At 49.5% G+C, this 24,023-nt stretch overlaps 7 protein-coding genes across 7 annotated transcripts; 5 read left to right on the forward strand and 2 right to left on the reverse strand.

The window, feature by feature from the left end:
• Positions 1–468: 468 nt before the first annotated feature.
• Positions 469–9,037, forward strand: ASPWEDRAFT_35305 (Beige/BEACH domain protein). Its single transcript, XM_040834198.1, has 8 exons — positions 469–621; positions 696–3,391; positions 3,458–3,822; positions 3,876–7,665; positions 7,730–7,884; positions 7,935–8,240; positions 8,299–8,511; positions 8,566–9,037. The coding sequence occupies exons 2-8, from the start codon at positions 913–915 to the stop codon at positions 8,755–8,757; spliced, it is 7,500 nt and encodes a 2,499-aa protein (XP_040695375.1). The 5' UTR covers positions 469–621; positions 696–912; the 3' UTR covers positions 8,758–9,037.
• Positions 9,038–9,985: 948 nt separating this feature from the next.
• ASPWEDRAFT_167707 (sedoheptulose-7-phosphate:D-glyceraldehyde-3-phosphate transaldolase TAL1) lies at positions 9,986–11,255 on the forward strand (the record flags this gene model as incomplete). Its single annotated transcript, XM_040830190.1, has 6 exons — positions 9,986–10,043; positions 10,106–10,117; positions 10,178–10,296; positions 10,355–10,519; positions 10,580–10,963; positions 11,019–11,255. The coding sequence occupies 6 exons, from the start codon at positions 9,986–9,988 to the stop codon at positions 11,253–11,255; spliced, it is 975 nt and encodes a 324-aa protein (XP_040695376.1).
• Positions 11,256–11,560: 305 nt separating this feature from the next.
• ASPWEDRAFT_179408 (uncharacterized protein) lies at positions 11,561–12,881 on the reverse strand (the record flags this gene model as incomplete). Its single annotated transcript, XM_040831792.1, has 2 exons — positions 12,679–12,881; positions 11,561–12,506 (listed from the first exon to the last, which is right to left on the reverse strand). Exon 2 carries the CDS (start codon positions 12,443–12,445, stop codon positions 11,561–11,563), a length of 885 nt encoding a protein of 294 aa, XP_040695377.1. The 5' UTR covers positions 12,446–12,506; positions 12,679–12,881.
• A 462-nt stretch (positions 12,882–13,343) lies between these two features.
• sod1 (superoxide dismutase SOD1) lies at positions 13,344–14,482 on the forward strand (the record flags this gene model as incomplete). The annotated part of the gene is made up of 5 exons (XM_040832527.1): positions 13,344–13,356; positions 13,852–14,031; positions 14,084–14,235; positions 14,305–14,401; positions 14,460–14,482. The coding sequence occupies 5 exons, from the start codon at positions 13,344–13,346 to the stop codon at positions 14,480–14,482; spliced, it is 465 nt and encodes a 154-aa protein (XP_040695378.1).
• A 566-nt stretch (positions 14,483–15,048) lies between these two features.
• On the forward strand, positions 15,049–17,909 carry ASPWEDRAFT_48221 (putative transcription factor (Snd1/p100); the record flags this gene model as incomplete). Its single annotated transcript, XM_040837076.1, has 2 exons — positions 15,049–15,183; positions 15,399–17,909. The coding sequence occupies 2 exons, from the start codon at positions 15,049–15,051 to the stop codon at positions 17,907–17,909; spliced, it is 2,646 nt and encodes an 881-aa protein (XP_040695379.1).
• Positions 17,910–18,562: 653 nt separating this feature from the next.
• Positions 18,563–20,031, forward strand: ASPWEDRAFT_101961 (SEC14 family lipid-binding protein; the record flags this gene model as incomplete). Its single annotated transcript, XM_040827434.1, has 4 exons — positions 18,563–18,810; positions 18,872–19,013; positions 19,092–19,463; positions 19,519–20,031. The coding sequence occupies 4 exons, from the start codon at positions 18,563–18,565 to the stop codon at positions 20,029–20,031; spliced, it is 1,275 nt and encodes a 424-aa protein (XP_040695380.1).
• Positions 20,032–20,758: 727 nt separating this feature from the next.
• ASPWEDRAFT_167712 (uncharacterized protein) lies at positions 20,759–23,712 on the reverse strand (the record flags this gene model as incomplete). Its single annotated transcript, XM_040830191.1, has 3 exons — positions 20,759–20,797; positions 20,860–23,095; positions 23,162–23,712. The coding sequence occupies 3 exons, from the start codon at positions 23,710–23,712 to the stop codon at positions 20,759–20,761; spliced, it is 2,826 nt and encodes a 941-aa protein (XP_040695381.1).
• Positions 23,713–24,023: the final 311 nt, after the last annotated feature.

Consider the following 24,023-nt stretch of genomic DNA (forward strand, 5'->3'; position numbering starts at 1 on the left):
AGATAGCGCTGTGGGGGACCTGGGGGTGTACGGTATGTTACCGCGTATTTACGCCCGTATCAGGCATATCCCGACCTCGGCGAGATCCAACGGGCGCTTGATTCCTCATAATGAGGCGGAAATATGCGGGTAGATAGGTACTAGTTGAAGGGGAGGTGACTCAACTATTATTAGTCTAGACATCAAACAGGCATCATGATGATGGTGATCTTCGCCCCAACAGACACATGATAAACTGAATGGCCTACACACCGTAACTGCAGGTACCTGGCATGAAAGTCAGCCACCAAAAAAAGGGTGTATCACCAGGCAACACCCTCCAAGTCGCGTGCTCTGGATCAAAGCTCGCCTGACTGTGCAGCAGAGGCAAGTGATAGTCGCTCCGTTTGGGGATGGATTGACCTGCGGTGTCTGTATCGAAATACAGGTATTGTCATTTACCCGATAAGCTTATCAAGCCAATGACCGTGGGCACTGTGGTACGCAGCCAACACTGTCACCTGATATCTGTTTCGCAAGGCCCGATGCCTTCCCCGCTACGGCCACGACCTAATGAGAGATTGGTGAAGGTCTCCAGTGACGTTGGAATTGGGTCTGCTTCATATTATCCAGAACGGCCAAGTGAGTGTTTAGAACGATTTGCCCCTGTCCACCAAGCTCATTCTGACAAATGGTTTTGCTTTTTCGTCGAACAGCTCCGACCACTACGACCGCACAATTCATGCCTCCATGTTGATCTTCTGACCGGCAGTCTTGCTCTCCATTCCGACTGTGCCATGTCAGACCAGTTTGTAAACTAGACCCGCTAGCACGACACATACCAATGCAGACCGCCTTCATCACGCCCAGTGCAGCTTCATGGTGGTTACTGGCTTGTCACATAGGTAGCCGGCGATTAGATTCAGCGGCGCCATGAACCAGGCCACCTCCCTCTCTCCCTCACCTTCCTCGTCCACCGAAAGACTTGCCGTTGAGTTATCCCCAGTTATCGAGGAGCTGAAAGGAATCTGCGGCCAGAGCTCGATAACACCCCACCTTGCTCTCTCAGCAACCGAATGCTTGCTTCGTCTCCGTCACACCTTTATCGACAATGACCATCCTCGAGAGGCCAAGGATGCCTTCCGACAACTGCAAGGGTTTCAAACATTGCTGGATCTCATTGAGAAGATTTCGGTAGTTTATGACACGGACGCTTTGTCAAAGGAGGAAGCTAAACATCTCTTGACGCTTTGCAAAGATGCGTTGGGAGTTTTGGCTGAGACGTTGAAAGAACATTTTGGGAATAAGCGATATTTTGCAAAAAGGATTATCGGTGGAGGCAAGGCTGCGCTGGAGCAGGCCCTAGCCACCTTGGTCGGGAAGATACAAAATGCCGAAGCTGATACAGAGCAATTGTACGGTAGCATTCTGGCCGCCGCCCTCTGCCAAGAAGCAGTTGCGGGCATATTCGCTTCATTAAGCACGAAGTTCCAACAAGACAAAGACTCTGTATCTGGAAATGACATCCGAGTGGCCGTGGACCGATGCATGGGAACCTCGGAAACGGTCGAAGTACCGGAGTTCTTGGGACCATTCCTTCGATTGTGGCTGCTTCAGTCCTCGTCCTCATCTGGACATGAGATCCAAAGATTGGCTATTCCTGCATGCCTTTGTCAACTTGCTTCACAATCTCAAAGAAACGCGGTGGCCCTACATGCCACTGGGATGCTAACGTCGATACTCCCGCTCTTATTCAGCGATAGTCGCTCCAAAATCGAGAGAACACTTTATCGGGAGCTTGCACAGCTCCTTTGCGTTCAGGGAATGAGCAACTTGGATGATGCCGTCGTTTTGTATCGTCAGGCACACGGTAGTCCTGAGGTTTTGCAGTTTCTCCTCAATGTTCTCAAGCGGTCAAAAGAACCGCCATCGATACACTTCGATATGTCCCTCCATGGGTTTTGCTCTTTAGAATTCTCGACAATTGGTCGTTCATTTCCGCCGGTGACTTCCTCCGGCTATACCGTAGCAGTATGGGCACGCTTTGACGAGTTTGATTCTAGCACCCATACAACGATATTCGGGGCATTCGATGCCAGTCAAACCTGCTTTCTACTCGCGTATCTTGAGAAAGACACCCGCCACTTGATTTTGCAAACTTCGATCAGGGGAGCTCGTCCTAGTGTTCGATTCAAGTCATTGACCTTCAAGCCCAATCGTTGGTACCACATTTGTGTGGTTCACAAGAAGCCACGACCACCGTCACATTCCCGGGCATCTTTATTTATAGATGGCGAATTTATGGAGCAAGTGAAGATAGATTACCCGTCTGTGCCCGTTGCAGCTGCTCCGCATAGATCACCTCGAGTTCAAGCTTTCTTTGGCACCCCTCAAGATCTGGCAATGAGACTTGGGAGGGGGGTGTCGAAATCTCGGTGGTCCCTAGCAAACGCCATACTTTTTGATGAGGCCTATAGTGATGATATGATTTCTATTTTCTATAATCTTGGACCACGATATTACGGCAACTTTCAAGATTGCCTAGGCTCTTTTCAGACCTACAAAGCGTCTGCTGCTTTGAATCTTCGAAATGAACACCTGCATCCTGGCAAAGAAGAGCTTTCGGAAATTATCACGGCTATCCGACGGAAAGCGAGCGTTCTAGTCCGTGAAGCGAATATCCTGATCAATATTTCTTCAATATCGGTTCTGGATGACGATGACAGTAACAATGTTGATGAGTCTCAGCTTGTCAAATCGCTCTCCAAACACGCTGCCAAAAACCTGCAGCACTTAACCAAAACTGGCGGGAATGCTGTAGCAGTGAATGGTGCCACGCCTGCAATTAATGATGCTTTGACCCAGGCCCATGGAGTCGGCATTCTAACTGGCGATCCTGTAGTCGCCGTCCCACATTCTTTGGACGATGCGAGCTGGCGTATTGGGGGCTGCGCAGCAGTGCATCTGAGCTTGGTACAGGCGGCCGACACTGCGACTTGTATCCGTCTTGCAGTAGAAGCACTTTATGAAGCTGTCCAGGACAACTGGAGGAACAGCGAAGCAATGGAAAGAGAGAATGGTTACGGTATACTGGCTGCATTGTTGCGTGAAAAACTTGGATTCTCTATGGGCAACTATTCTAAAACAACCGTTGTTTGTTCGAATCATGAAGAGCGGTCTGCTTTGACTCTTGAGCTCCTCAAGCTCACTGTCAAATTTGTGGGCTATGACTTCGAGCATCCAAATCGCTCTATCATCACGAACCCACTCGCATACCGAATCTTGCTTGTGGATCTGGATATCTGGCGTTTTGGCGAACTCCCCCTGCTTGAATTGTACTATTCTCAATTCCGTACATTTTCTACAGAGAGCCAGTTCCGTCGCTTCAATGCGAAACGACTTGCTCGGATGCGTAAGATTCCCCCTATTGATGATTCGTCCCATTTTTTGTATTCTATCATATCCTAATTTCTTGCAGGTGTCACTAAGAAGCTGCTTGAGGCTTTGAAGGGAGAAGAGTTTACTCAAGATGCGTTGCATCTTTTCACATCTGCCTTCCAGTCTCTCATGGAGAGCTGCCTTTCTGCAGATTTACTTCGGTCCTTGGCTCTCTTCATAACATACGCCATTCACAAACCTAAACCACCAAGCAGACTGCAGAAAAAGAAGAGTCTTCGGTTCGCCACCAACCCCCTGTATTCAGCAACCTCTGGCGATAAACCGCAGAAGCCTGTTTCAAGCTCGGTTCTGGCGATCGAGATGCTTCGAATGTACTGCTCAGTTCTCTGTAATCCACATGACCTGACGCCGCTGAAGAAATTTGCCAGAGCTGTGACGAATAAGGTTTGTTCGCGCAGAGTTCCCCCAGTTCGGATTTCTCCTAACTTGTTGTTTAGTGGCTACTCTACCTGATGTGTGAGGACGAACCGGAAATTGTTGTCTTTGCAACTAAAATACTAGCCCGATTAATCGTTATTCACGGTAGTAGTTATAGCAAAAAACTTGCTGAAAAGACTGGAGGGTACATCATAATGCGCCATCGCCTGAAAAGGTGGTGGAATATTCCTGCTCTATGGCCTATCTGCTTCGCTATCTTGTTTGGACTGGATGTGGGACTCGTGAGCGTCAGTAGTCCATTCGATCGTTATAATCTCTTGGAGGCACTCTTCTCTGGTAGCGAGCCAAGGGTCGTTGTTCCCGAAATGATTCCAGTCATCACAGAAATGATGCGGAGCAGTCTAAAGAGAGCAGTCTTGGCGAACGAGATCCCAGAGACGAATATGCAGAGCCCGAGCCTTATGCAGGAGCACTTGGACCGGTTTACCAAACCTTCCATGTCTTTCTCTAAACCTGTACTCAAAGCGATTGAAGGGATCTCACTTCTTGCTGCAGTTGTGGATCTTTTTGCTGCGCTACATGCGAAATTTGAAAGCTTTCGTGAATTTGCAGCACAATCCACTTATACACAAGAGTTACTGTTTGTGCTATTTCCAACCGTTGTTGGATCAGATGGAGTCAGCGCAGAAATTGAACTCAATTCTCGTGATGGTGGGCTTAGCTTGGATAGCAGCAATCTGCCCAGTCGCCCACGCTCAAGTACAGCGACGGTATTACGTACGACCACAGTTGATGAGACGGACACTCGTGATGACAATGGTCATTCACTGAAACGTGGATCATCATTTATCCTTGTTTCATCAGACAAGGGAAAGTACTTGCCATCGTCTGCACGGATTCGCCATGCTTTTACCTCAACCAATAATGAAGAGAATGGAGGGGCCATGGATCATCCTATCACTACGAAGATTCTCGATATCGTCTTGACTGTCTTCACAGATCAGCTGCTTGAGCGGAAAGAATTCTCTGGCTTGGGCCTTTATCTCAAGACGCCCTCTGGGTTTTTGGAACACCAGGCTAGTTTCAATTCCTGGCTGCTAAAAGGCTTTCTTTCGGCGTTGCAGGACGTACTGTCTTCAAAGCCTGAGCTTCTTCAAGAACCGCGTACGCTTACTAACCTGGGTCGTTTTGCAAACCATATAGGGGAAGCAGTGTATGAGGGTTGGTTTATCGATGGCGCAGTTCCAAGTTTGGAATTTGTGGGGACCGTTTTAGAGTATCTTCAGCGGCCAGACGTCTCCAATTTGAAGAGCATTCGACTTTGTAGCCAGGCAATTGCCACGATTCAGTCAACGCTATTTCGCGCTGTGCTACTTGGCCTGACTGAGTTGGAGAGCACAGAGGCGCTGTCTTTTTTGAAGCGTCTTACATACTGGCAAGTGGTGCTTCTTCATGCAGGAGAGGCTCAGTCTGAATACCTGCAGCTGCTGTGCTACCAGCTTTACACAATGTTGATCAGTGACAAAGAGGATATACGATTAGCTGCGGCAGGTCTCTGGCGGATAATTCTTGTGCAGAAACCTACCGAGATGTCCACGCTGTTAAACCATGGGGCCCCTGATCTGCAAACAAGACTCTCTGGCGGCTTCGAGGCTCTTGTTGGCATGGAAGATACTGCCTTTTTGCAATGGGTTGATAATGAGCGAGATGATCTCGATGCTCTGTTCTTTGGCGTCCTATCCAAATCTTGGGAAAGCTTTGTTCAAGAAGAAAACACGACTATTAGCGATTCTGCCCGAGGCCGAATTTCTAAGCGACACGACAAACTAAAGCAGTGGAAACAATCCGAGACACTCAGCGAAGAAATAATCCATAAGCATGAGATTACTTTTCCACATTGGGTATCGAACATAACAGCTTCCGAGTTCTTGAAGTATCAAAGAGTTCTCCAAGATCAGCAAGATAACTCTGTGTTCATGTGGTCTGCCTTTTCTCGTTTATCTATGGACCTACGTCGTTACGGGGGCATACTTGCCGAAGATAAGGAAAGAAAATGGCGTCTTGACGAGACCGAAGGACGAAGTCGGATGCGGCTCCGGGTTGTCCCCGATGATTCGGGGGAGCGTCAAGATTATCAACCCAAAAGAAAGGCGTCAGAGCCCCCGGCGATCAAGATCGACACAGATGTTCAGCCAGCCTCCAATAGTGAAACTGTTGGTTTGACCCCTACGGTTATGACGGCTGAAGCTGCAGAGAACAGTGCTCAAGGCGTCGATCCAGACAGCAAGAGTGTCCTTGAAGAGGGATTTGAGATGGTTGATGATCCCAAAGCCGACCTTGAGGATTACGAAGATAAGAATAGAAAGGTAATGAGGAGTCTGCACCGCGGCGACCAAGTCCAAAACGTCTGCAACATGTCTCGTATCATTGGCCTAGAGGCATGTGAGGGTCTTCTAATTCTGGGGAAGGACAATGTCTACATTCTAGACAACTTTTTCCAGAGATCCGATGGTGAAATTGTGAACGTTTGGCAAGCTCCACCAGATGAACGAGACCCATTTGTTCGTATGATTGCCGGTAGAGAGTCAAACGAGCGTAGGCCACAAGAACATGACACCAGGAGTTGGAAATGGTCGGACTTGGTCAGCATTTCCAAACGGAGATTTCTGTTCCGAGATGTGGCGCTCGAGATCTTCTTTACAGATGGCATCAGCTACCTATTAACACTCATCTCCTCAAAAGCCCGAGATGATCTGTGTAGTCAGCTCGCTTCCAAGGCTCCCCAGGTTACTGGAAGCGTTGGCCATTCAAGACCAGAGGACATTTGGAGGTTTGAGACTCTCCGAAGCCAGGAGGACGAACCACAGTCACTTGGATCAAAGTTTGCCAGTGTCTTTGGTCATGCACCGGTTCACCCGGCTACGCGGAAATGGGTCAAGGGTGAATTATCCAATTTCCACTATCTCATGCTGATTAACACCCTTGCCGGAAGGACATTCAACGATTTGACGCAATATCCAGTTTTTCCGTGGGTAATTGCAGATTATACAAGCGATGAATTGGACTTGACAAATCCCAAAACATTCCGTGACTTGACCAAACCTATGGGATGCCAGACCTTTGAACGAGAGACCGGCTTCAGAGAGCGATATAAAGCATTCGCCGAGATGGGTGATGATGATGCCCCGCCATTTCATTATGGCACTCATTACTCCTCTGCAATGATTGTTAGCTCATACCTTATTCGTCTCCAGCCATTCGTGAAATCTTATCTCCTTCTTCAAGGCGGTACATTTGATCACGCTGATCGCCTTTTCTATTCTGTTGGGAAGGCTTGGGACTCGGCCTCCCGTGGAAACATGTCGGACGTTAGAGAACTGATTCCCGAGTTCTTCTATCTTCCGGAGTTCCTCGTCAACTCGAACAAATACGAGTTCGGTCTTTTGCAGAACATGACAACTGCCATTGATTCAGTGGAACTTCCTCCGTGGGCTAAGGGTGACCCAAAGATCTTCATTGCGAAACAACGTGAAGCGCTCGAAAGCCCATACGTGACAAATAATCTGCATCACTGGATTGACCTTGTATTCGGTTCTAAGCAGAAAGGGGAGGCTGCAATTGAAGCCGTCAACGTTTTCCATCACCTGTCATACCAGGGGGCAAAGGATGTGGATAATATTGATGATCCTGTTGAACGACTGGCGACAATCGGTATCATACACAATTTCGGGCAGACGCCCCATCAAATCTTCAACCGTCCTCATCCACAAAGGGAAGATCAGAAAAACAAGGTTGCAAGATTGGATCGCCTTGCCGAATCGCTTACACAGCTTCCTCTTTCCCTGCTCGGTAAGACTCGATCTCATGGTTCTTGGGTTTATAGTAGATTTTGTGTTGGCTGACGCTGAGGTAGATATTGAGGAGCGAGTATCATCCTTGTCAATGAAGCAAGACCGTCTTCTATGCACCGCTGCCTTCAGACTTAACATTCCCCCAGCGTACGACAAGTATATGGAATGGGGATTCTTCGATGGCAGTATCAGGTTTTACTCGGCGGAAAGTCGAAAGGTATGATACGCTCACTGGGATAAACTTTGCACACTGACTGACATGCATAGATTCTTGGTCACTTTGAACATCTACATATCGGCCAGCTTTCTTCTGCAGTCTTTGCGGACTCACGCACGCTGGTCACATCAGGGACCGACTGTACGATTTCTATTTGGACGTTCTCCTCCACTCCCAGATCTGTGGACTTGCAACCTGAGGGGTCTCTCTTTGGACATCGCTCACCTGTCACGGTCCTCGCGGTTTCACGGTCCTTCAGCACCCTTTTGTCCGCATCGTTGGACGGGCAGATTATGCTCTGGGATCTTAATAGACAAGGCTTCGTGAGAGAGCTCCCAGCAAATGGGCCAGTAGACGTGAGTGATTTTCAGAATTCATTTTGCATTTATTTCTTGACTAACCGTACTTATGCAGTGCGCCCGAATCAACGATGTCAGTGGGGATATTATGGTCTGCCGCGGCAATCGCATCAGTCTGTATACCCTGAACGGAACGCTTTTGCTGGAACAGGTGGCTTGTGAAGCGCCCGATGATTACATCATGGCTTGCGTTTTCTACGAGGGTGTCAACAATGAGTGGCAGGAGCGTGAACTGCTGTTTACTGGCCATAAGAGAGGAGTCGTCAATGTAAGTGGACCCACTGCCATTTTCGGGTCGTTACTCGGTGCTAATTTGTCATAGATCTGGACCAAGGCCATTAAAGACGGGCGTTTCGAACTGGAATTGATACGGCAACTTCATCATATTGATAACAACCGTGACAACGGAGCCAATATCTCCGCGGGGATCAGCTGCATTCTTGCGCTTCCGCATGTTGTATATACGGGGGATGAGGCGGGAAGAGTGTATGAGTGGAATTGTTTACTTAAGTAGATGGGTTTGCTAGGCAAGGTTTAACAGTTATGAGCCCGGAAGATTTCATTTTCTACTTTTTGTCCTAGGGTTTGGAGTGGACTATGAGACTCGTTCATATATCCACCAAGACATGATAGACAGGCGGTTACAGGATATCCAAAAGTTTGGCTTTTTCTCAGAGGATATTGGAATTCATGACTCACGATCTTATATATAGAAGACTTTTATTATTATTAAATCAGTGTAAAGTGTAGATTGACGGTGAAATTGACTACTGGAATAGGAAAGCGCTGACTCGGGATGTTACAAACAAAGCAAACAGAGCAAACTTAACAAACACTGCTCAGCTCTTATTCTTACTCGATTGGGTCGGGCAGCTTCGTCCGACTTAGGAAATCCTTAAGTCTGCAGGCATGAAATAGCTTACTATCTTGTTTCGTTGATCATTTCGATCGTGTTAAATGCCTCTGTGTTTCATCCTCCTCATCGGACAGTTTTCCGTGTCCTGTGATTAAAACCCGTCACGGGCAGGCCCTATGGTTGTTATTGGTCTTCGGTGAAGGGACCTGTTTTCCCAGAGCTCCAAAAGTGCTGCTAAAGAGGCAAGCCGGTAACCAGCGGGCTTTGTTTAGTGGCGCCGAGTGGACCGGGCAATAACATCGTGTTGCCGGAGCACTCTGCGCCGAGAGAACCATGGAAAAGTGGACAGCAATGAGGTGAGCAGTCGGTTAGATGAGACGGAATTATCGTCAGGAGAATATGCGATTTAATGTCATAGTTTCATAGCTATCGGGTAATTTCTGCGTTGATGAGAAAGCAAAGTGGTGGGAGATAGATTGTAGGATATTATTGCAACCTGTTAGTATAGACGCAGTAGGTGAACAGAATCAGGTTGAGAAGGATTGACCGGGAGTCTCGGCCATTCAACGACATCCTAGAGAGATCGGAATTGCATTTCAACTGCATCCATGATTGACGTTTCCATCTCCCTACGGAGTACAGATGTCCTTAAATAATAACAGTTGAGGCGCTGCGGGTTGCTTGGAGGCACAGCGTCATAGTCGCCCCACCATCCCACCTTTCCGGTTCAGACAGAACCCCTCGCCTTCATCTCCCCCTCCCTTCAATTGCCACGCCCTCGTCCTTTTTTATTCTTCTTCTTTCCTCTCTTCTTCTTCTTCTCCATCCACAATTAATTCTTCTTATCATCCTTTACGTTTGATACCCAACTCCTTTTACTATCAAAATGTCTTCTTCTCTCGAACAGCTCAAGGCCACCGGCACTGTCGTCGTCTGCGACTCTGGTAAGTTTCTGCTTGAATGAGCTCAACGATATGATCAGCATGCTAACAATTGATTTTTCTAGGTGACTTCGCCAGTATGTATCCCTGACAAGCTATACAAGATAACAGGACAATCCCATCTAACCTTTTCCCAGCCATCGGCAAGTACAAGCCTCAGGATGCCACCACCAACCCCTCTTTGATCTTGGCTGCTTCCAAGAAGCCCGAGTACGCTGCTCTCATCGACGCCGCCGTTGCTGCCGGTAAGAAGGAGGTTAGTTTCAATTGCAAGACATTGTTATATCCAGCGCAGGTTACTGACCATCGAACAGGGCAACACTATCGACGAGCAGGTCGACGCCACCCTTGACAACCTCTTGGTTGAGTTTGGCAAGGAGATCCTCAAGATCATCCCCGGCAAGGTCTCCACCGAGGTTGACGCCCGTTTCTCTTTCGACACCCAGGCCTCCATTGACAAGGCCCTGCACATCATCAAGGTATGATTACTATGGATGCGAATATTCATCACCTGGAAACAGTGACTGACCTCCCCGCAGCTCTACGAGAAGATTGGTATCTCCAAGGACCGTGTCCTGATCAAGATCGCCTCCACCTGGGAGGGTATCAAGGCGGCCCACGTCCTCCAGTCTCAGCACAAGATCAACTGCAACCTGACCCTCATGTTCTCCACCGTCCAGGCCATCGCTGCTGCCGAGGCCGGTGCCTACCTCATCTCTCCCTTCGTTGGCCGTATCCTTGACTGGTACAAGGCTGCCCACAAGAAGGACTTCTCCCCCCAGGAGGACCCTGGTGTCAAGTCCGTTGAGAGCATCTACAACTACTACAAGAAGCACGGCTACAACACCATCGTCATGGGTGCTTCCTTCCGTAACTCCGGAGAGATCACCGAGTTGGCTGGCTGTGACTACCTGACCATCTCTGTATGTTGACCTGAATTTTTTTTAATTGGAGTATAAAATACTAATACAACATTAGCCCAACCTCCTTGAGGAGCTCTACAACTCGACCGCCCCCGTCCCCAAGAAGCTCGACGCTGCCAACTCCGCCAACATTGACATCCCCAAGCGCGAGTACCTCAACGACGAGGCTCTCTTCCGCTTCGACTTCAACGAGGAAGCCATGGCCGTCGAGAAGCTCCGTGAGGGTATCTCCAAGTTCGCGGCTGACGCCGTCACTCTCAAGGACATCCTCAAGCAGAAGATCCAGGCTTAGATTGGATGTTTGCATTGATGTGTTTTCTTTAATGTTTTAATTTCATGTAAAATTGGCGATCTGAAAAATTGATTTCCGTAGATACGATTCACGAATTGAGTCTGGTTTCTGTCATGATTGTTGAAATCAAAAATTTTTTCTTATTTTTATGTTTTGGGCAAATGTCTAGCTAAGTCTGAGAATGAAAACATATCGTCCCTGAAAAGCAGAGATACCAATTTGATTAGAACCAAGTTGCAAAAGAAGCCCCCCAAGTTTGCCTAGAGTAAAAGCGAACACAATGTTCAGCATCCGCGAGGAGCATTTCAAATCATCATCCGGGCGCAGTAAAGAAGGTCACTGGTATTGAAAACAAGGTCTGATTCGTTTCCCTGTCGGGGACGATCCAAGACAGCTTCGAAATTCAGAATGAGAGGGGCCCCTTGGACCGTAGCGGAATTGATTTCGATCTCCTGTGCCGCATAGGGCTGCTGGGAGGCGACAGGCTGCTGGCCGAGAGGGGGTTGCTGGTTCGGGTTTGAGAGTTGGATCCGCATGTTCCTTGTCATCGGGTTTGGCGTGCCGGCAGGTGCTAGCTGCCACTTTTCCACTAGAATTTTGCGGGTGCGACGATTGATACATACGATCAAAACAATTCTAACGTCCCCAAGAGAATTGTGGAACCACCAGCACGCATCCTCCCTAAGTCTTCGTAAGGACTCCGAGACCCCAGTCTCGATGACCAAAGTGGGCCATCCGTGAGCTCGACCAGGTCGGGGCTGTCTTGAGAGAGGCCAGAAACACTCGTCGGCCTGTTTGCCTCTGTTCCCAACAGCCGGCTTGTGAGTAGTGGACATCGCAAACCCTACTTCGTCTCTTGCGATACCCATTCCAGTAAACATGCGCTCAAGGTGGGTTCGAATTGCGCCCGTGGTGAAATCATGCTCAGCACTTGGGATCACTTTGATTAGTCCGGTGTAGTTTTCCCACATGAATCTAAACGAGATGCCATCCAGACAGTTCTTTTCGGTATCGAGTCGCCGGCGTGCTGTTTCGGGGAGACCGAGAACAACGACAAATTGGTTGCCACCCCCATTTTCGGCCAAAGCATCAAAGACTTGTTTGGTAGCTGTCTTGATCTGTTGGAATCGGTGAAAGTGGACGAGGGCGTAATCGTTAGGGAGGCCACTCATGATGCCATGCTCCTCCATAGCTGGCTGGGTGTGTGGTGGTGATAGGGCCACATCGGAGTCACTGCTGTCGGTTTCAAAACTAGCCATGTTTGCTTTTAGCAAAAGAGAAGAACAGAAATGATGTAGATAGTAGAATGAAGGGGGAAGGTGGAAGATGAAGAAGAAAGAGAAATGTATATGGGAGATGAAGGTGAAGATGTAGTAGGGGAGATGTTAAGCAGAGATATTTGAGAATGTTTTCATTCACTTACTTTAGTTATACTCACTGTTATAGAACTCTTGATGTGAATAAACTATTCAATAACTATTCTAACAGCTAAGTTAACTTCACTTGAAAATGAGGTCATACATTTAGTGAATAAATATAGGCAGCATTTATTCCTACTATACCAAAAGGATAGATGACAGGCACTATGAGATATAGCAAGGAAGCACCTCATTTGCAACCTAAATAACCCCATTTAGAAGTAGGGGCAGGTTCTGCTGCATAATTGCACATGGTGGGGGGTGCATGTTGGATGCAGTCATCTATGCTACACCTGACCACTTCAATATTCAGTGGGAAAGCGAATTCCGCATCAGATAACAATTAGTTACATTACAGCTAGACAGTCTGGACCGGAGATGCTTAGGAATCTGTATTATATTTCGAATACACAAACAGAACGTCATTCCGAAAGACCCCGCCAGCAAAAAAAGGTGGGGTCTTTCAAGTGTACTCCGAGTGCCAGTGCCGGGAGCAGCAGTAGCAGTCAGAGCAGCTAGTTAGTAGTAGAGAAAGTCATCGAACCGAATTCCCCTCCCCCTCCTCATCCGGTCTTGATCTCCTCTTCTTCTCTTTTTTCTCAGTCAACGATTCCTACTTTCATCCCTTTCTATATACATCTATCTTTGTTTTAAAAAACAATCCGTCACAATGGTCAACGCTGGTACGTATCAGATCTAACTCTGTTTCTTTTTTCCTCGCTGTCCCATTTGTTTGGTCTCTTGTCCACTGAGGGGTCCACGATCGACCGTGGCAAGGACCTTGAGGTGAGCAGATTTGAGCACCTTGGGAACAACCCCCTCGAGCTTCCTGGCCTATCATCCTTCTGGGCTGTCTACATGCTGTCCATGATGATGTTGATTGTGTTGCTTGTTTCGAGCTCATTCGTTGCTGGCCTTGCTGGTTCCTGGGGGGTTGGGGTTGTGACTGGCTGGAGTTGAGCTTCGTCGTGGTGACTCCAGCTTCCCACAACTCCACCACTGTGCTTGAACTTCCCTGCTCTTGCTGCAGATATTCATCTGCGTTTTCTTGGTCCATGGCTTCCATTTTGTGTTCTGGAAATCAAGCTTCCCTCGCCCCGATCCGATCGGGGGATTCTGAGCGGGGTACCAATTTGCATCGCTGGATCATCAGATAGCTGACTGAATTGGATTCATAGTCGCTTTCCTCCGCGGAGACGCCAAGATCTCTGGCACCGTCAAGTTCGAGCAGACCTCTGAGGACGCTCCCACCACCATCTCCTGGAACATCACCGGCCACGACGCCAACGCCCAGCGTGCTTTCCACGTCCACCAGTTCGGTGACAACACCAACGGCTGCACCTCCGCTGGTCCCCACTGTACGTTCTCTGATGCACGAGAAGATAAGCAGAAGCTAATCAAGAATTCAAGTCAACCCCGCCGGAAAGACCCACGGTGCTCCCGAGGATGATGAGCGTCACGTCGGTGACTTGGGCAACTTCCAGACCGATGCTCAGGGCAACTCCGTTGGCTCCAAGACCGACAAGCTGATCAAGCTGATCGGTGAGCAGAGCGTTCTCGGCGTAAGTCTTTCTTGGAGTCTTTTGTCTTTCAGATAGACATGGACAGGTGTGCTAATCGATTGTTTGTAGCGTACCCTGGTTGTCCACGAGGGTACTGACGACTTTGGCAAGGGTGGCCACGAGCTGTCCAAGACCACCGGTAACGCCGGTGGCCGTCCTGCCTGCGGTAAGCTTGGAGACCTGGATTGCGACTTGAGACGAATGTGCTAATTAGCTCTCGACAGGTGTCATTGGCATTGCCGCATAAATTATTCCCCGTCAACTCAATGTTGGGTTAGACGTATAACAGACGAGTCAGGACCTGAAATGGATATCTGAGGGACAAAATTGAGAAATATTTTGATTTTGAGGAGCAAAAGGCATTCTAGGCTGTACTGTTTGGATCTAGATACCGTATAAGATTGATGAAATGAATTGAATTAAGCCAACTTCTTTGTCGCGATCGGCTATTGCCAAACTTTATGAAGCTTCCTATAGATGAAACCTGTTTAAGTGAATGAGAGCTCTAGATGATTCCATCCCAGTGAATTGATGATGTTCACTTCCCTGGCCAGAAGCTCCTGGCGGCCTCCCCCACAAAAAGTCAGGTGGCTCTCCTACTAGGATCGGTCCAACCACGTTTCCCCTCTCACTTTCTCTCTCTCCCTCTCCCATCGAACTTCTCCCCTTTCTCTTTCCATTTTTGTGTAATATCATTTCCTTATTTCTCTTCCCTTCTTTTTCTGTATTCATTGACCTTTACTCCTTTTTCTCCCTTTGTCAATTGTTAATTTGGTTGTTTGTACAAACAAAACTCTCCTTGGGCGATCCACTATGCCTTTGGAAGCACGCGTGAAGTCCGTCTTGTCGGGCGATACGGTGGTCCTGGCCCATCTCACCACAGGCCAAGAAAGAGTCCTCAGTTTGGCATATGTCTCTGCTCCTAGGTTGCGGAGAGAAGGCGATGAAGTAAGTTGATTCTTTGTTTGTTTTCATGGGACGCTGCGCTTGCTCCGCTGGGATGCGGATAGGTGGCCTTTACTGCCCATCCATGCGGACTGCAATTGTGTCGCTCCCTTTTTCTTTTTATTCGCGCTGTGTAGCTATTTTGAGTTTTACGGTTTAATCGGATGAATTGATTGGAATTCTTGCTGACTCGATGGGGGGTTTCCCTCTTTTTCTAGCCCTTCGGTTTCCACTCCCGCGAATTCCTCCGCGAACTTCTCGTCGGAAAAGTGATCCAGTTCAACGTTGTCTACACCATTCCTACGGGCGCAAAGCGTGACTACGGTACCATTAAGCTCCCCGGTTTCGACGCCTCGCTGCCCGACATCTGTGTCCAGGAGGGATGGGCCCGAGTCCGCGAAGAGGCCGGAAAACGCGACGAGTCCGAGGAAACCGCCGAATTCCTTGCGAAGCTCCGAGCTCTGGAAGACCACGCTAGAACCGAGGGTAAGGGTGTTTGGGCTAGCTCTGATAAGGGATACACCGAGACTAGCTACGAGATCTCCGACCCCAAGGCTCTGGTCGATGAGTACAAGGGTAAAGACCTGTATGGTATCGTGGAGAGAGTCTTCAACGGTGATAGACTTGTTATCCGTTTGCTGCTTTCTTCCGACGGACATCTGCAGACCGTTGTTGCTGTTGCCGGTATCCGTGCTCCCGCTACAAAACGGGTGAATGGCGAAGGCAAGGAGCAGCCCGCTGAGCCGTTTGGTGATGAGGCCCACCAATTTGTTGAGTCGAGAATCCTGCAGCGCAAGGTCCAGATTTCTCTTCTAGGTGTCACTCCCCAAGGTCAATTGATCGCTAGCGTCGTCCACCCCAACGGAAACATCGCCAAGTTTCTCCTCGAGGCTGGTCTGGCCCGATGCCACGACCACCACTCCACATTGCTGGGCGCTGAGATGGCAAGCTTCCGTCACGCGGAGAAGGCTGCCAAGGATGGACGTAAGGGTCTTTTCACTGGGCTTGTTGCTAAGGGTCCTGCTGGCGGGGCCGTCGGCGCAGATTACGTTGTCGGCCGTGTCTTCAATGCGGACACTCTATTCATCAGAAACAAGGCCGGCCAGGAGAAGAGAATCGGCCTCAGCAGTATCAGACAGCCCAAGCCATCTGACCCCAACCAAGCCCCCTTTGCCGCCGATGCTAAGGAGTTCCTGCGCAAGAAGATCATCGGAAAGCACGTTAAAGTTACCGTCGACGGCAAGAAGCCCGCTACCGAGGGTTACGAAGAGAAGGAGGTCGCCACTGTTATTTTCGGAAACACCAACATTGCCTTGGCCCTTGTTGAGGCTGGTTACGCCTCCGTGATCCGACACCGTCAAGATGATGACGACCGTTCCCCCGACTACGACGCCCTGTTGGTCGCTGAGGCTGAAGCTCAGGGTGAGGGTAAGGGCATGTGGTCTCCCAAGCCCCCCAAGGCTAAACAGTTTGTGGATTACTCCGAGAGCGTCCAGAAGGCCAAGATGGCTGTTTCGACCCTTCAGCGCCAGAAGCGTGTGCCTGCCGTTGTTGACTTCGTGAAGTCTGGTTCCCGATTCACCGTGCTGGTGCCCCGTGAAAACGCCAAGTTGACTCTTGTTTTGTCCGGAATCCGCGCTCCACGATCTGCCCGCAACCCCGGAGAAGCATCGGAGCCGTTCGGAAACGAGGCCCACGAGCTAGCTAACCGCAGGTGTATGCAGCGTGATGTGGAGATCGATGTTGAGACTATTGACAAGGTTGGTGGTTTCATCGGTACTCTCTACATCAACAAGGAGAACTTCACCAAGGTTCTTCTCGAGGAAGGTTTCGCAACCGTTCACGCATACTCCGCCGAGCAGTCAGGCAATGCAACCGAGTACTTCGCTGCCGAGCAGAAGGCCAAGGATGCCCGTAAGGGATTGTGGCACGACTGGGATCCTAGCAAGGAGGCTGAAGAAGAAGAGGAACAGTCGGGTAATGCTAGCAACGGCGCGGAGAGCGAGCCTGCTCAGCGTCGTAAGGATTATCGTGATGTTATGCTCACCCACGTCGACCCCACGAATGGACATGTCAAGCTGCAGCAGATTGGCTCTGGCACCTCCGCATTGACAGAGATGATGAGCGCCTTCCGCTCTTTCCACCTCAACAAGGCCAACGATACCCCGTTGCCTGGTCCCCCCAAGGCTGGTGACTTTGTCGCTGCCAAGTTCACAGAGGATGACGGCTGGTACCGTGCTAGAGTGCGTCGCAACGACCGCGAGAAGCAGCAGGCCGAGGTCACCTACATTGACTTTGGTAACTCGGAGGATCTCCCTTGGTCTCGTCTCCGACCTCTTTCACCGCAATTCTCGGCCCAGAAGCTCCGCCCACAAGCGGTGGATGCCGTTCTTTCCTTGATCCAATTCCCTGTTGCGGCTGACTACTTGGACGACCTTGTTGATTTCATCGGTGAGCAGACTGCCGACAAGCAGCTTGTTGCCAACGTCGATTACGTCTCGGCTGAAGGTACCATGCACGTTACTCTCATGGACCCCACCGAGTCCAAGAACCTTGACCACAGCATCAACGCTGAAATTGTCCGGGAAGGATTGGCCATGGTTCCCAAGAAGCTGAAGGCCTGGGAGCGTGCTGCTTCGGACACGTTGGCTCACCTCCGCACTCTCGAAGAGGAGGCCAAGCAGGACCGACGTGGCATGTGGGAGTATGGTGATCTGACCGAGGATTAGATGGAAATCTCTATTTTTGGTTTCTTCTTTCTCGCAAGTGTACAAAATCCGACACGATCGATGGTTTGCATGTCTTTTATTACCAAATATTTGGGAATTTTTTGTAGAGCTCCTTTAAGTTGGCTTTTAATATCTTTTGCATAGCCTTGGATGCTCAGCCATATTACCAAAAGAATACCAAAAGTGAATATTGGTCCAACATGACAGTTCTTGCATTCCTCCTATAACTACAACTACATCCCTGTTCCCTGTAGATCCCGCTGATGTAATCATTTTTGTGCAACACCAGCACAATGTAAATCGTCGGCAAAAGACAAAGAAGTTCCGGCCTCAATGCAGTCTGTGACTCCTAACTCCCAACTCCTCTAATTACCCTGTATGTCCCCTGTCTTGTCTATATATTCCTCTCACTTTTTGTCCTGGATTTCTTTTCCGCCAGCGGCTGACTTCTCCTTGGCCTCAGCTCGGACGTAAACCCGCAACGTTGGAGCGGCGGAAACAATCGTCAGAAACATTTCTTAAACCAACACAACCAACGCTCACTACGAAGCCTTCGTCGAACGCCTTGACCACCTCTGTGCGCCCTTCGGTCTAGATCTTAGCGTATTCCGAAGCGTATCATCTACCCACACAAGAAAAAAAGAAAGAAAAAGATGCCTTTCTGGGGATCTAGCCAGCCGGCGGCGGAGAGCGATACTTCCAGCCAATACAACAACGACCCGGTGGCGTCGGCCTCGCAAGCAGCCGGCGATGCCTGGCTAGCGGGTCATCTGCACCATTTGACTGACGATCAGGAGCAGAAGTTGCAGGATTTCAAGAAATTGTGCGAGGAGAAGGGGTACTACAAGCCCGAGGGAAGTGGAGAGGATGGCAAGGCCAGTCATGGCGATGCGACGCTGTTGTATGTTTCGCTCATTCGTCTTTGTGTGCTTGGGTAGGTTGCTAATGGTGTTTCTTTGTAGGCGATTTCTGCGCGCGCGCAAGTTTGATGTGAATGCTGCTTGGGCTCAGTTCAAGGATACCGAGGATTGGCGTCGGGATAATGCCATCGAGTCGTTGTATGAGAATATCGATGTCGAGTCGTACGATGCGGCCAGGAGGATGGTGAGTTTCAATTGGATGCTTCATTGCTGTCGCCAGCGTACTCTTGCGCAACTGAGACTAACGCTCGATCTTGTATAGTATCCGCAATGGACCGGTCGTCGTGACCGTCGCGGTATCCCCGTCTACGTGTTCGAGATCAAGAACCTGAACAGCAAGAACATGGCTACTTACAACTCGACCATGTCTGCTTCTTCGGAGACGCACAAATCGTCTACCGTGCCTGAGCGTCTCCTCCGTCTGTTCGCACTCTACGAGAACCTTCTCAACTTCGTCATGCCCTTGTGTTCGTCGCTGGCACGACCAAACCCCGAGACTCCGATTGTCAGCTCCAACAATATTGTCGATGTCAACGGTGTTGGTTTGAAGCAGTTCTGGAACCTCAAGAGTCACATGCAGGATGCCAGTGTTTTGGCCACGGCGCATTACCCGGAGACATTGGATCGGATCTTCGTAGGTTTTTTACGGTTCATTTATGTTATGTCCAACGCTAACATGGCCATGATAGATCATCGGTGCCCCCTCTTTCTTCCCAACCGTCTGGGGATGGATTAAGCGCTGGTTCGACCCAAACACCACCTCCAAGATCTTCATCCTCTCCGCCGCGGAGGTGAAGCCCACTCTGTCCGCCTTCATGGACATCTCCAGCATCCCGAAACAGTACGGTGGTGACTTGGACTGGCAGTGGGGCGACATGCCCAACCTGGACGAGCCTGCTCGCGAACTCGTTGGAGCCTTGGAGACTCCCCCAGCCGAGGGACAGACCAAGCCCACGCTCCTCAAGGGCCCCGTCCTGTTCAAGGGTAATGAGATTGAGATCCTGGGCTCCGTGGACGGAAAGAGCAGACGTGAAACTATCCCCGTCACCAAGACCCAGCAAGAGGAACCCACCACCAAGACTTCCTCCGAGCCGGCTGAGAAGCCCGCAACTAGCGATGCCGATGAAAAGCTCTGCAAGGATAACGTGACAACCGATGAAGTTGCCAACACTGAAGCTCCTGCCCAGCAGACCGCTGCATAGTTCAAAAGATAACCTTTTTTACAACTTCTAATTTCTGCTATCTTTCTTCGTCTATCTATTTTTTTTTTTTTTTTCTTTTCTTTTTCGATCCATATATCCGAAACATCATGGCGTCGACGGTTGTTTCATTCACACTTACACATACACATATACAGTCTTCTTTCTGCCTTCAAATGAGCGCATCCGTTTTATAGAAAAACAAACCAAGATAGCTCTTTTTTTATCTTGTCTGGCATTGACTAGAACTGCATTGTTTTATATTTGAGTGTCTACTTCTTGACTTTTTAATCATATCATTCCCTCTCGGGTTGGGATATTATATCGAGTTTACATCTACATTTACAATTGCATTTTCCAGTCTCGAGTTTTTATTCTTCGATAAATTTTGGAATTTTGTACTTCCGGGGCATGTATTCATCTATATTTCGGGTTGTTTTCGAACATATCCTTGGTGACAAGTACTAATCTTGCATATTTTTCTTTCGGTGTAACTGATTCTTTTCATTCTGTGAAGTCACTGTTCATATATTGGATGTTTTGCATGTACTAAATATTCAAATCTACTCTCTAATCCCCATGATAGACACTGGTGCATGTCGGGGATCGGGATGAATACATAAGAGTTCGAGATTCAGAAAAGTTCTATTATTTGAAAACAAGAAGCTAAACCAATAAAATACATTCATAAGCACGAGAACATATATATTTCCCAATAATTGGAATTTTTCTATGCCTTCCATAGTGCGTTGACCTGTTTTCTCCGCACCTATTGTCCGTTAGCAAGGGGGTTGACGGTAAAATCAGAAAGAATGGGTAAAAAGAACATACCATTGGTGCCAAGATCGTCACACCGACTCCCAGAGCCACAATTGTCATAAGCAGCTGCAGCTTGGAGAATCCCTTGCCCAGAACATCGAATGCCTGGCTAGGCGTAACTCGTGTGGCGTAGATATCTCCACCGTAAGCAAAGATCAGACTTGTACTCTCCAGCAGGGTTGGGCTGGAGAGAACATTCTTGATACCAGCCACGCTCCGGCCATGTGTCAGGTACCATCTTCCGTCGAAATCGAGGACTGGGCTGTACTTGAACAAGCCCTCCTCGGCTTCCGTGGAGGTGGGGTCACGGCCGACAGGGCGACGGGGGTCCAGAACTGGCCGGGGGATTCCGATAATTGCGTTCGAGGCGGGAAGAGTGCAGATGAGCTGTCTAGTAGTGATACCCTGGCGAGTCTGGGTGACGGACATGTGGGAGATTGGTTCGGGGATGACGAACGCCTGGGAAATCACATGCGGTCTAGGCAGGATTTCAGTGCCATGGATGCTGGAGTAGTTGGTTGCAGAGCCAAGAGGACCACGGTCGTTGGCGATGGGCGACTCGTAGAGTTCAGAGATCACAAGCTGGTAGCCCTTTGCCTCGCTCTCGCCCCAGAAAGAATATGCGAACCAGTTCTCGGAAATGGCGGAAGCGATTGGCTGACTGGTGTCGACGCCTTTTTGGGTGCTTGAATGGAGGATCTGGCCGGAAATGGCATCCAGCAAGTAGAAGCTAGCGGATTTATCACCCACAGCAGTCACAAGGGCGAGGTTAGGGCTGAGGTATTTGTACAACACCGATCGATCACCCAGAACCTTGCCAATCGAAGCGACAGGGTCGTGAGAGGGGCGCGCAGTGGCGCGGATGACCTTCTGGCCCTTTGGAGGCAGGAACTCCCAGACGGGGGCCTTGTTGTTTGCTCCGCTCCATCCAAGAACACGTCCATCAGCGCTAGTGGTGACAAGGAACCCTGGGCCATCCAGAGGCTTGGCCGGGGTACCATCTTCCTTGATTCCAACAGTGACTTCATCATCGATAACAGCAACAGAACGGATCTTGGTGTCAGTAGGCGGGGTGCGCTTAATAATGTCTCCCGAAGTAACGTTCAGAGTGACAGAGCCCTCGTCGTCGGTGTACACAGTAGCAGAACCTGGCTTGGTTACAATGGCCTTGACATTCCATGTCTCCGCCTCTGCGGCTTTCACGCTCCATGAAACAGAGCCGTGGTTTCCGCTATCAAGGGCAAAGACCCGACCATTTTCAGTTGCAACGATGACTTGCTTGATAATTTCAAAGCTGTCAAGGTTGGTCACTTGGTCGGTCAGGAAACTAGTAAAGATGCGCTTAGGCAATTCTCTCAACCAGTCCGGAAGATGTTCAAGATCCCTCACGTGGCGCTTGACACGGTGGACATATGCTGCAAGAATACTCTCGTGGCCTTCAACTTCAAGTTGATGGACCAACTCCTCCTGGTAATCAACCTCGGCCCAGCTAGCAGCAATTGCACCAGACAAAGCTTCAGGTCTGGTCCAGTCGGACTCGCCGTTTCGAATAAGCTGCCAGTCGCCAGAAGCCGAAGCAGCAGCGGATCGAACAGCGATGCTATCGCCCTTAGGAACAACCTCAGATACGGCGTGCAGGAGACGCTCTTTCGAGGGCGCATTGAGAGTCCATCTGCCCAAGATCCCGTGAGAAGCTGAGGAGACAACGGTGGTCTCCGACTCGGTGATGCGAGTGAAATACACATTAGCGTCTTTGTTGCTCGTTGCAAAGACAGAGTGTTCCTGCAAACGAGGTAAATCATAAGCCTTAGAAACGGCTGCAGACTTCAGATCCACGTGATAAACCTCAGCCCAGGAGCTAGAGTCTGTCTCGTAGTGAACCAGGAAATGAGGGAGCGAGTTGAGCTTCTTAGGAGCATGCACGGTGATTGATCGGATTTCTTCACCACTTCCATTGTCGATGTTCAGGGTGCTCACTTGCTTCAAACCAATGACATTGACCTTCAGTGTCTTCATGGACTTGTCGGCCCAGACGATCAGAGGAACAGCAGTGTTTGAGCCCACGAACAAGACCGAGTCTGGGCCAGACACATCACCCTCCGAGTTCAGGGTTTGTTGCTGAGTCTGCCGACCCGTAACAGAATCCAACGACGTAACCTTGATTTTGTAGCCCTTCAACAAAGCGGGTTGCAGAGAAACGTAGAAGATTTCGGTGGAAGAGGCGGACACTTGGAAGGGAACATCACCACTAAAATCAACAGTTGTCAGCAAATGCCACCAATGGAAAAAGAACACTAAGTGTACACAAACATACCTTCCATCCTTGTGTTCCCACTTGACATCACCAGACTCGCCATCTAATCTCCTGACAATCCCCGCTTTGCCCCCGAAAAGCGCAATCGTATCTCTGGAAGACGGAGTCGCAGTGGCATCCTCCAGCTCCAAAAGCTCGAGATCCGCCACGGATCCATCCTCAAACCAGTTCTCCCAGATCAATTTTCCATCTTGAGCAGTCCACGAAGAAATGTAGTCGCCGACCGCGCCGACCATGGCATTGGTACCGTCGGAGCCACGAAGGAGGCCGCGGGCCTCATCATCGCCCGGCAGCGAGGAACGCGAGAGATTCTGTCTCCAGACCAAAGCGCCATCTCTGGGATTGACAGCACCAAGCACGGACTTCTCGGAAAGGGTGTACAGCAAGGAAGCTTGGGAAGAAGTGGAAGGTTGGAGAAAGAAGGTCGATTGGGACGAGGGGACGCCTAGTAGCGCATGGTGGAAGTCGATATGGTTGACTTCGTCGACGAAGATGCCCAGTGCCGACGGAACGCACGAGGCGAGCAAAAGGAGCGCCGCCTGTAGCCGCATTGTAATCACCTAGACTCTGGTCCGGGCATTTGAGGGCGGGGAGGTGATGATGGAGATGTTGTTGGGGCTGATGGTAAACTTGAAGCTAAGGTAGGCGGTGATTAACAGTCGGCGTTACTAAAAGCTGGCTTCCCCGGAGCTTCAATCTTGCCGCCGCGTTTATCATGGATTTTTTTTCTCGGACAATTCTAATCAATGGCATTTCTGCTGTTATTCTAATTGGTTTATTTATTTTCTCCTTTTCTACGCATATTCCCAGCTCAAGGCCAGCTCAATAACCAAATTTGATCGATGGATTGAATGAATGTATG

The sequence above is a fragment of the Aspergillus wentii genome (genome assembly GCF_001890725.1).
Source record: "Aspergillus wentii DTO 134E9 unplaced genomic scaffold ASPWEscaffold_1, whole genome shotgun sequence".
In the NCBI taxonomy this organism is placed as follows: Eukaryota; Fungi; Ascomycota; class Eurotiomycetes; order Eurotiales; family Aspergillaceae; genus Aspergillus; species Aspergillus wentii.